The following is a 12,311-nucleotide window of genomic DNA, read 5'->3' on the forward strand; positions in this document are numbered from 1 at the left end:
CTTGATTAGGCTATCCAAATGGGCTTCCTTGGCTACTATCCCATCCACAAAATATCCTTTTCCTCCTATGGTTCTTTTACTCTCTTGGGTTGATTCCCACTCTCGGGTTTTGTCAGCTAAGTCAAGTAAGAATTCCCATGCCTTTCCTTCATCTGTAAAGGATGTGAATCCCTCAGGGCACATAGACTCTATCATTTGTTTAGTTGGGTAATCAATACCCTCATAAATTATTTGACATAAATGCCATAGGTCTAGGCCATGGTGAGGGCATTCTTGGAGTAGATCCTTGAATCTCTCCATAAGTTTGGAAAATGACTCACTAGGCTTTTACCTAAACTGAAGGATATCACTTCTAAGCTTATTGGTCTTGTGAGTTGGGAAAAACTTCTTAAGGAAGACAACTGTGAATTGTTCCCATGAGGTTATAGAATTTGTGGGTAATCCATACAACCACTTCTTAGCTTGGTCTTTCAATGCAAAAGTGATAACCTAAGCTTAACAGCATCATCAGAAAGCTGTTGGATCTTAATTAGAACACATATCTCTTCAAATTCCCTTAGAAATAGGTATGCATCCTCAGAGGTCAACCCATGGAAGTGGGGCAACATAGTGATGTATTGAGATTTGAGTTCAAAATTATTGCCCTGGGCTTGTGGTTGAACTATGCAGGAAGGTTGGGCTGTTCTAGCAGGGTAGAACCTATCTTTCAAAGATTTAGGTGAAGGGTTTTGCTGTTGGTCTCCCATATTGAAGGGTTTTAAAGAGAGCAAACGTATAGGGTCACTACTTGTTGGATCTCTTCTTTCTAACCGATTCTTAGTATTACGTACCCACCTAACACTCATGCAACAGAAAACTACCCGTAACTAAAGTAAGACAAGCACAAAAGAACAGATAGCAAAACTTTTTCTTTTTTTTAATGATTTTTTTTTTTTTTTTTTGCTTTTTGGGAGCTTATCGGCAGGGATCCGGGGTTGCTCAGGTCAATTCCTGAGGTACTGCTACAGGGCGAAACTTGTCTTTATCATACTGTGAGGCATGGCAACCTCCACTGATACAACTATTATTACAAGTTGTTCTTCTCAGGAATTCAATAAAAGATAAGGAAAAATATAAAACAAAGCAAACAAAGCACTCCGATTTACTAAAAGAAAGTGAAAAATAACATGGAACTGTCTCCCCGGCAACGGTGCTAAAAACTTGTTTGAGATTTAAAATGTAACCGCAAGCGTACGGATCAGTGTAGCTACGGGTCGAACACAGGGAGAGTAGCCACTTTATTTTTTTATTTCTTTTAATAATGCGAAAGTGAACCGATTAATAGTTGTGATCTGATTCTAATTACCGTCCTAAACATATGTATCTAAAATAACGTCCTAACCATTCGTCATCTAAGAATTTACAGACGCAAGCCACGCAATTAAAATTAAATAAATAAATAACTGAAAATAAACAACCCACGTAATTAAAAATAAATAAATAAAGAAAAAAAATACTAAAATAAAAATAAAGTAAAAGAAAGGGGATAAAGCTAGAGAGAGACTCACAAGTAGGTTTCTCTACTTAGCCCGAGGGATGCATCATAATATGAGCTTCCCTACTTGATCAGAGAGTCACTCTTACAAGGGTTACTCTACTTGGCTTTAGGGAAAGGGAGACAATTAAAATAAAAGTAATAAATTGATGGTTCTATGGCTAGGAGGGGCAAAGCCAACACATACACTAGCCATGAACCTTGGGAAAAGGGGATAGCAATAATGTAACGGCTGAAAAAAAAATCCTAAATTAAGAAAGAAAGGGTAGTCAGAAAAGGGAATGAGAGGGGGGAGAGAAGACTACTGAAGGAGCCTACTTACTTGAACTTTAATCCTTGAACTGAAAACTTGATCGATTTGAGATACTACCAGTATTAAAAACCAGATATGAAATAAACCAAATCTGAAATTTCTAGTGCTAGAGAAAACAAATCTTGAAAAAAAAATTGCTCCACGGCTCGTGATCTTGTCACCTAGATCTAAGCCTAAAACTATAACTTAAAAAATTTCAACTCAATTGCATAAATCATAAACATAAAAGGGCTGAATAAAAATAAAATAGTGCTTGCATTAATTGAAAAAAAAGAAAAAACTATTACAAAAGTGATTAAAGAAAAGATAAAGAAGAACTATAACTAAAACTAAAGAGAGAGCAAGAGAAAGAGAGAGCAACTAAAAAAAAAAAACTAGAAGAAGAATAAATTGTCTTCCCTCCTCTAACATGAGTTGTATTTATAGGGAATGGGGAGGTAGGGTAACAAATTTCTCTTTTCTAAAAGGGAGAAACTCATAATTGATTGTGAGATCTTTTGAGACCAAAAGTGCTACGGTGGAGGAGAGAGAAGAGAGAAATAAACTTTGAGAAATTTCCTATAATTTTTTGCTTATTTTCTTTCCTTTTTTTTTCTAATTTATTTCTCTTCTTTTTCTCCCTCCAAGGGACGATTTTCTTCTTGCTTTGTGTGATTTGGACAATATTTTGGTGATGATGTGGAGATCCCCTCCATGCCCTTAGTGCTTTAAGTGAGTGAAAAGTCAGAAATCTTCAACAAAATTCTCTAAAAAAAACAACCATGAGATTTGAACTTGAGACCTCTTGGTGAGCAAGGGAATTTTGTACACCATAGCTCACCAACTACGCTAGGTAGTTTTTGTTATCAAAAACGAATCTTCAATCACTTAAGAATGTGGTCCATCGATCCTTGTTGGCATTTGGAATATTCCTTGTACCTCTGGGACAACTGCAAATGGGCTAGTTTTGCATCTCAGTTCAGTTCTAATCTATTATTCTTTTTCTGGCCTGAAAAGAATAATCATTTGTACGGGTGACCAAAAGAATGTGTACTCTTAATTAAACACATCCATCTTGCTTAGAATTTCGTCCTCTTCGCAACCATGAAAAGAAATAGGACATCTTTACGTGTAAAATTGAAGATATAGCGCCTGATAGTCCTTAAGGCCTTGAAAATATAAAACCTGCAAAAGGAGAGTAAAACCCAAGGTAGCTCCATTCTAAATATGTAAAATGCATGTTTTACTACCCTAGATTTCACACATAAATATGATCATTACTTTGTAAGATTCCTTCAAATCTTCAAAGTGTTCTTCGGGCCTTCGAAGTTCTTCATCCATTTAGGTCTCAGCCCATTCCCAATAGAAGCTCTGCCGGAGTGCCACCTCAGCCTAGCCCTCCCATAACCTATCCTCAGCGGAAGCTCTATCAGAGTACCACCTCAGCCAAAATCTGAAAGTAGCCTATCCCTAGTGGAAGAGCTCTACCGAATCGATACCGCAGTTAAATCTGAAAGTAATCGTTCCTAGTCGAAACTTTGTCCAATTAACATCTCTCGAGAAAGGAAGTTGGAGGTCAAGACCATCTTCCCCTGAGCAAGGAGAATCCAAAAGACAGTTCGTGCTGGCACTAATCAGGGTCTCACCCCTCTTGACCCGAAACTAGGGTTAAGCTCAGGTATAATTTCTCACCCAAATTAGCATAATGTAGACTTTATATTGACCTTGTTAAAGTGTACATAATCATTTAAATTCAGTTAATATACATATGTGTGATAATTTAGCCATGCATGCAGAATAGGAATAATCATGGAAAATGTTTGTTCTTAAGCATCTAGTAGGAAGACCGGTCGAACCGGGGAGATTGGGTGCCTACCACCTTCCCAATTCTGTAACCTAACACATACCCTAAATCTCTAGACCAGACCAACTTTCAGGCCCTTTTCTCAGGAATCGGGCCCACCCCGGGTCCTAGGCCCATAATTCTAGGTGACGACTCCAACCCTTTTTGTATGATCTCAATCCTCTGTATTGGACCATCATCAAACCCCTATCTCAGTGACGACCTTACAGTCCTGTGAAATAGGCCTCCACGTATCTCCGAGCGACGGTACGATGGTGTGGGGCCCCTAGGTAAAGCACACACGACACACCCTCCTTAAGAAAGAGAAAGAGGGGAGAGAGGGTCGAATGCTTAAAGTCTCCCCCCCCCCCAAAAAAAAAAAAGAGGGAAGAAGGTCTTTTCTCCGGCCGCTACCCTCACACTAAATCAAAAACTGGACTATGTTTTTACATCTTTCCTCACCTCGATAGACAAATATATGGTGTCCAGCAAGGCAATGATAAAACTTAGTGGTTTCAAAGCGACACCCTTTATGATAAGATTAAGTTGTCTAGATTCAAAAATCTCAAATTGACGAAAATTATTGTAATTTGTAAGCAGTAACTTTCTCTGTATATTTTCCCAAAAAAAAAAAAACTTCCTCTATAGATGTTAAATTTTACCAGAAAAACAAAAGATTTCTCCATAGCTTGACCCAGCATGGAAATTTTCATTTACTATCCAACCAAATATTTGGCCATTATTGACACAAAATTGTAACCAAATAAATGAACAATCAACTTTGAAATGTAGATTTTTTTTTTCTAGAAGTAAAAATAGAATATATTAATAATGAAAATAAAGAAAAAAAATGATAAGAAGAGTTTATCTAAAAATTTCTAAACTACAGCTATTACAAACTAGCAACATCAGGACACCTCTCCACCTTTGGCATTACCATCAGTAGAGGCGGCATCCTAAAAGCTCAAAGAAAAGCAAAATAAACTCGACCAAATGTAGATTCTTATCATTCACATCTATACTAAAACTCAAGCCTACAATGTCTGACGCCAAGAGAGAACAAACTCATAATCAGGTTGTTGGTTCACAAACTTCAAATTTCCTCTGTTTACTAAAGGTGTTGCCATTACAGCAGTAGCGTGTTTGAGTGTTCTCAACTGTTGGTTGTTTTTGGAGGGGCTAAAACTAGATGTTTCTTCTATAAGGTTCATGACGGAGTGCAAATAGCAGTCACCCTGTGCATATATCATGATGTATATGGTTTGTAATAGTGACTCATATAGCCAATGTTCTCGTACATAAATGAGGGGGATATGCTCAATGCAACAAAGGATATTAGATAGATTTGGAATCAAAGAGGTGGACTATAAAAATAGTCATTTAAACAATCACATTGAGTTCCGTTTTGAGAAAAAGAACGCATTTATTATGAGTCATATGTTTTTCATGGCACACATTACATGGTGATAATTCAAGAGATTCAAGCTTAATTGTTATTGATTGGAACATTGCAATATATAAGTAACCCTAGCCATTGGAGATTTACATAGAAGAGAATGAATTACAATCAACCTCTATATAGAAGTTGTCAAGTTAGGCTAGGAGTCCTTTTACAATCCAGCATTGAAAAGGAAAGCCAGCCATATGAGTGGAATCCATATCACATGTGATATGAATTCAGTATATAGAAAACATGCGCTTTTACACCCTCTAAGTTGGAGAAACGGGTGGCCAAATCTTCAACTTGCCACTAACGAACTCAAAGCGACCTCTGAATAGAGGCTTGGTCAAGATGTCTGCAAGCTGATCCTGAGTCGAGATGAACTGAATTGATAACTGACGTTGGGAAACTCGCTCACAAATAACGTGGAAATCAATTTCCCACATGCTTTATGCGAGCATGGAAAACTGGATTAACGAACAAGTAGGTAGCCCCAATATTGTCACACCACAAGAATGGATGGCCATGTAGAGGGAAACTAAGCTCACGAAAAAGAGAGTCCAACCATATGAGTTCAGTTGTAGCATCCACGAAAGCCTTGTAATCAGACTCAGTTGAAGAACGGGCCTCAGTCTTTTGCTTGCGTGAAGTGCAAGAAATGAGATTGGGCGTTAATGTGATACCCCATATCAAAACACAGTTGCATGCCTCGGGTGCTAGGTCATAAGAGGCACTGAGGGCAACTGAGTTGCTTACTTTTCTAGTGAAGTGGACATAGTGAACATGGTTCACCTAAATTGACCTTTGTACTTGAACAAAGTTTTGTAGGAAGGTGGGCCTACTCTGTGGTCCTAAGGTCACAAACATAGTTGACCTAAAGACCCTAGAGATGGGGAGTACTTGTGGGCATAATTGAGGCCACCAGCAGATCACCCATGTCACCACTGGCCAATCGGTGCCCACCTACCAACGGTGTTGTAATACAAAAACTGCATTAATTTGATGTGGGGCCCAATGCCTCACAAACATGGACCAATCATTCCAATAGGCTGATAGGGCATGTCTTATTAGTCATATAGCACCAGACATGCAAAAAATCAGGTGGGCCCACATAGCAGTACAAGGGGTTAAATCAGTTTTATTTTTAAGGCCCCAAATCCAAATAGGCCTTACCCTTTATATAAAGGATTCTGACCTAAATTTCTTCTCATTTTTCACTTACAAATTTGTTGGAAAGGGAGAGGAGAAGAAGAGAAGAAAAGAAGAAGAAGAAGAAGGAGAAGGAGAAGAGAAGAAGAAGAAGAGAAAGGAGAAGAGAGGCTGCCTAGCAGCTGCCCAAATCTATATAGGAGCTGCTATCCTTGATGGGCGAGGAGGACTTTGGCAGGAGCATCTGGTTCTATCACAAATGGCTGAGAACAGGAGGTTATTGTCTACGTAGCTGATTGTTGGACCACATTCACTGTGCTTGCTTCCGGGCCTTTGCCTCGGCTGAGTCTTATATTCTTCTCTACATGATAAGAGACCCATCCCTTAGTATTGTGCATCTCTCAACGGCTTGTTCTCAACACGAATGCCTGTGGCTATCAATGTATTGAATGTTTGCAAATACTGATAATAGAGAACATCATAACATGGTTTTGAGAGATTTTCAATTAAAATCTCCACTTGTTCTGCCTTAGACGGAAGATCTACCATTTTTGCTGCTTTGTCACAAAACCTCATCAAGAACTCAATAAATCCCTCTTTCAGCTGCTACCTTATAGTTTTCAACTCCTATCAATTCACATCAACTTTTGTATCATAGGAATACTACTTGGTGAAAGCCCTCACAATTGTTAACCAATTTGAGTCTGTCCAGGTTCCACTTGTGTCAACCATCTTAATTTCAACCTGGATAAGGTCAACATGAAGGCTTGACTCATTTTCTCGTCTGAGTTGCCATGATTTGGTAATGCTTACAAAACCTTCAAATGAGCTTTGGGCTCTCTTGACCCGACGACCGATACATCAGGGTCCATAATTTGACTTTTTTACTTTTGCTACTTCGAACCATTTTTTTCAACTTCTTTAGGTACTCTCTCTCTCTCTCTCTCTCTCTCTCTCTCTCTCTCTCTCTCTCTCTCTCTCTCTCTCTCTCTCTCCATTTATGAAGGTTCGGTTTGAACATGGGCGGCGAATTCTTCTTCTTTATCATCGATGACAAACCTAGGGGAGCCCTTGGCATGGTGGATGCTCCTCAAGGGGTTGCCAGCCTAGTTCATTCTTACTTGCCCATGGTGGGAACGGAGTCGATCCGTGGCTGATTCCAGATCACATATTCACCCAAGGTAGGAACATAATCAGTCCTTGGTTGGTTCTGGATCATGTATTATGTATGCCATACTCTGTTTGAGTTCACCCATTTCGCCCTGCATTGTTTCCATTATATAGACTCATGCTGCCTTAGGTGCCTCACTACTATTTGGGTCCCTAGAAATCAATTCCATTCTGATCTGGTCTTGAGTGTTGAAAGAAAGACAATTTTGGAGAGATGAAGGGATGACACTGGACTAAGATGAGTCAACTGGCTACCCTGACGAGTCCACACAGACGAAGGAAAATCTTCCAAACGTGGCATAGTGCCTAACCCATGAAAATGGTTTATTTTAGCCTCTTTTTTTGGACAAGTTTGCTTATATACAAATAAACAATTCATGCAAGGTTAGTTTGTGCGAATGATAAGAGTGAACGTACTCTTGGTTAAATTCATTTCATGGAGCAAAAAACAAACAATGTGATTTAAACAAGAATACTCTTATAAAATATCCAATTTTTTAGTTCTACACCACATGCATGGCTAAGTTATTATTACACTACTATGTACACTATCATATGTAAGTTAAAGAGTTTATATTATAAATAATTGAGTTGAGAGTTTATACATGTGCTCGACCCATGTTTCGAGTCGAGAGGGGTGAGCCCCTGCTGGTGCAGTCATGGGATTTAACAAATGTTTCTTGGCTCAGATGGAAGTGGATTTGACCGTTTACTTTTCTTCTTGAGAGATTTTGATTTTTCTACAACCCTTCGTAGTTTCTAGATATCTACAAGAATTCGGCAGAGTTCAAGATCTTTGGAAGATACTGATGGGATTCAAAGGAGAAGATGGGGCTGCTAAAGACTTTATAAGGCATATATAAAGGTTGGGGGATTTTCTGGATTTTTTGTATGTTCATTTTTTTTGCACATAAATCGAGGTAATGGGACTGGGGAGTATTTTGGCAAAACTTCGGCTAGCGGAAGTTATGATAGAAAAAGTGAAGGTTGAAGGGCTTTCTCCACACTTTAGGACACTTGGGAGGGTAGGCAACACACAAGGAGAGGGGTAGGTGAAAGGGTAGAACCTTGTGTGTCTTAGGATAGGTGACTAGTCCCCTTTTTATAGAGATTCAGACCCAAAAGGGTGAATGTTCGCGAGGCCACAAAAAATGGCAAAAAACAACGTGTGGCTATGCACATTTAGACCATAGCCTATTATAAGTTTTTTCAGTGGCCGCAAAAATTTCGCAGGGGCGCCACTTTTTCGCTGGGCCACATGAAAAGAATACTCCCTGGATTAGATTGATGTTGATCCTACTTTTTGTAGGGCCTCTGGCTTCTGGGTGTGATTCTAGGAGATCTAGTGGTTTGATTTTTGTGCACCATACATTGATGGAATTTTATTTTCGATTACTATCCACCAGTATAGTTGCTAAGCCTTTTGTTTGGCTTAAAATCATTAGGGATTCGCAAGGAAGGGCTCTTGCCCTATTGCACGCTGGGGATGTCTGGCAATCGTTTTTCATGTCGTTACCACATTGTTGGAGAATACTTAGATCCAATTCCTTAATATATAATGTGTTATCATCGAGTGCTATAAGATCGGGCATGTTTTGGCCTTATATGGATTAGGGTGTTGGGTTGAGCTAGGGTGTTCAGGCTGAGTCCCTGGGTTGATTTGAAAAGCTAAATTCTCCGCCAATCGAAAGCATAGATCGCATCCACATCCTGTAAGTCATCATTGCCTGGGGAGGGTGACAAATTTGGGTGTCTAAAAGCATGTCTTTTATTTTATAACATGTATGCCTTGCCCAGGGTTTTCAAGAAACAAAGGGATACACAAGGGAAGTGATGAATGGTTTTCATTTCACTACAAGAAAATGGGTCAACTGCTACAGTTTTTTAGCCAACGGGCAATATATTCCATGGTAATAGGAACAAATTACGAAAATTAACAAATACCATAGTATACGGTAAACATTGCATGACATGTAAAATATACCATAGTATATGGTAATCAAATACCATAGAAACTATTTACCGTGGTATATCGTAACCAACTATTTTAAGCTACGGTATATTTCCATCGTATTAATATTTATTTTAAGCAACGATTTAATATTTCCATCATTAAAAGACCAGAACCTCTGGACTCCATACGTATTTCCATAATAACCAGATGTGATGTCGGTCTTAATGACAGATAGACTGGCAACAAAAATTAACTGTCATATACAATACATTTGCTACGGTAAAATGTTTTATTTGTTGTAGTGCTTCAAATTTTCACTTTGCAAGGCTGAGACTCGAGAGATTTTCACAAATAAAATGTTTTATTTGTTGTAGTGCTTCAATTTTCACTTGCCTAGTTTTCAAAACACTAAAGTGAATTTCTAATATAAGATGTCAATTGGATATTGACTTACTATAGTTATAAATCAGGGTTTATCGTTTACACTTTATAATATAAAGTTTATATAAAATCTGAGTTATATTCTTATTATTTATAATATAAACTTTATTTAAAATCAGGGTTAGGCTCAGCTCGAGGGCATGACCCTGACTCTCAGGGTTAAAACTTTTCAATCCTAACCCGTCCAGTCAAAAATTCTAGCCCAGACCATGCTCGAACTCAAGGCTGGCCAAGGCAAGTTCAGGCAGACGGCCAAACTTACATCCATCCCTAGGGTATGTAGTATGATTGTGAATGATGGATTTGAAAGGTATGTAATGGGGGAGGTAAATGAGTGGCAACTCAATAATAATCAGATTGAAATGACAATCTTGTCCCCGCATAGTGATGAGTCAAGACAGATGTAACCCAGTCATCCACAAGGGCAGAGACTCTAGGATAACCAATCATCTGATTCAGAAGTGGGGCGTGCAAGTGCCATTGTCAAGAGCGTGCTCTTCGTGAGATGTAACGTCGCAAGATGAAATGGTCAAAAAATAATTTGACGGAACCAATACACCAAATCCAAACTCCGAAGGGAATGTAATCGAGTAAGAACAACTAGTAATCCAAACTCCAAAGGGAAGCCCAGTTTCAAATTTGTTAAAAGAGTAGATGATTGATACGTCGTCACCATGAAACACTAACGCACTGATCATGATGGTTTTAAAGCTTGTTCTATTATTGAAGATCATGAATAATATGTTTTGTGTAAATTCAATTCAAAATTGGATTGGCAATGAATTTGGACGTACAACAATTTGACAGGCAATGGAAGAGGAAAAGGAGGAGATGTAATCTGGAGAGAGGACAGGCAAAAAAGAAGGGAATTAATCCTAGAGATAAAGGTATATCTTATCTATCTCATACATCTCAATAAATGAGAAAGTATGGTGAGTGAAAATTACAATGCAACACCAAGGGAATCAAGGTTTTGGATAAAACGGAAGTCAAAACTCTAAGAGGATCGCATTAGAAATGAATAGAAATCCATACCAGTGCCCATGCAGTACTCCAGGGCGAACCTAACGTGGTATAAATGTAGAGCCTATAAACCCTCCAATGGATCCAATAGGAGCAAATCAGGCTTTTGGCACCTAAAAAATTGTATTCTGAAAGCAGAAGCAACGACGCAAATACAGAATTTGAATTGTTTAACCATTTCATATATACTAATTACAATAAGAGTGGAAAATTAACAGCTCATGGCATGATATTCTTGGTACTAATCATTCATAGCTAAAGGAAAACAGTAGATAGACGGCTTTTTTTTTTTTTTTCAGGGTTGAGGGGTAGCAAAAACAGTAGATAGTTTAATTGTTGATCTGATGAAAGATAAGAGCTCCTGCACAGACAAAACAAGTGCCATTGCAGGGCTCAACAACAAAGCAGACAAACAGCTGATGCAATCTACTTAATAGATATGTCAAATGTACATGTTATGTATGCAAACATGTCCAACCATCTTCAACCTACCATAATCCTCAAATTATATGACCATGAAATATAAAATACTTCAGAAAGCAACAAGCAACACCTTCTCTAGTCCTGCATGGGAAAAAAAAAATTCTAAGTTTAGATAGAATTAAAATAAAGAAAGAGGACAAAGTAATCTTTGGGTTTTATTAAAGCAACTCAACTTTCATCCTAACTCATAAAGCTGTCACTCCTGAAGAAAAAGAACAAAACAGATCCAGAATAAATACTCGCATTAGGTGCTCCCATTGTAGCAATGACAAGCAGGAAAAATAAGAATTGATAGACTACAGAAAGCTTAGTAATTGATTATCCTTATATAACAGTCTACATTATTGAACATTGGATATTGGATGTAAACATATTTAGGCTGCACACACCAACCATTCTTCATGAAAATACACAACCTCACAAAATGAGATTTAACAGTTTGGTGTTTAATATAATTGAACACAATCATGATCGATATTACTACTAAAAAACAAAAGGGGCCAACCCAATGCAAGATACTCCTGCTACTGCAGGGTCCGGGAGGGGGCAAGTGTACGCAGCCTTACCCTACACCTATAGATGTATTGTGAATCTGGTTATCATGTGGTAAGCTATGATCTGGCATATAGCACAGTGAACATTCATGCAGTTAATTTACTAAGGCTATGTTTGGAATGCATTCCCATTCTAAGAATGTGCATTCTTAAAGTCACTTGGACTTTGGATACATATTCTGCTAAATAGCATTCTTAATTTTGCAATGTTCATATTCCTTGGTAAGCATTCATAAGCGTTTGAACTCTGGTCCGGGACTAATGACCATAGGTAAGCATTGAAAAGTCAAACATACAAGCCACAGTCATTCTTCTACCCTACTCCAATTGTAGCCCCTCTGGGATGTAAAATATATCTCTTCTCACCATCCCGATAGTGTATGAGACAAACGTATTCATTTCGATTAGGGTCGTATTCTATGGTTAC

The 12,311-nt window shown here is 38.3% G+C and overlaps 1 protein-coding gene and 1 non-coding gene across 3 annotated transcripts in view; one reads left to right on the plus strand and one right to left on the minus strand.

Annotated features, from left to right (window-relative positions):
- Window positions 1–253: 253 nt before the first annotated feature.
- Window positions 254–360, plus strand: LOC122080445. Its single transcript, XR_006140739.1, has one exon. It is a non-coding gene; the product is annotated as a small nucleolar RNA R71 (small nucleolar RNA).
- Window positions 361–11,004: 10,644 nt separating this feature from the next.
- The window catches only part of LOC122078636, a 3,690-nt gene continuing 2,383 nt past the window's right edge, over window positions 11,005–12,311 (minus strand). Inside the window, exons 4-5 of one of the 2 annotated variants that reach the window (XM_042644710.1) lie at window positions 11,503–11,532; window positions 11,005–11,411 (exon numbers count right to left, since the gene is read on the minus strand). In XM_042644710.1, coding sequence (XP_042500644.1) covers window positions 11,527–11,532 — 6 coding nt within the window. In that variant the 3' untranslated portion in view covers window positions 11,005–11,411; window positions 11,503–11,526. The remainder of the gene's footprint in view (window positions 11,412–11,502; window positions 11,533–12,311) is intronic. The other variant, XM_042644711.1, reaches the window with a different exon arrangement.

The sequence above is a fragment of the Macadamia integrifolia genome, chromosome 5 (genome assembly GCF_013358625.1).
Source record: "Macadamia integrifolia cultivar HAES 741 chromosome 5, SCU_Mint_v3, whole genome shotgun sequence".
Taxonomy (NCBI): Eukaryota; Viridiplantae; Streptophyta; class Magnoliopsida; order Proteales; family Proteaceae; genus Macadamia; species Macadamia integrifolia.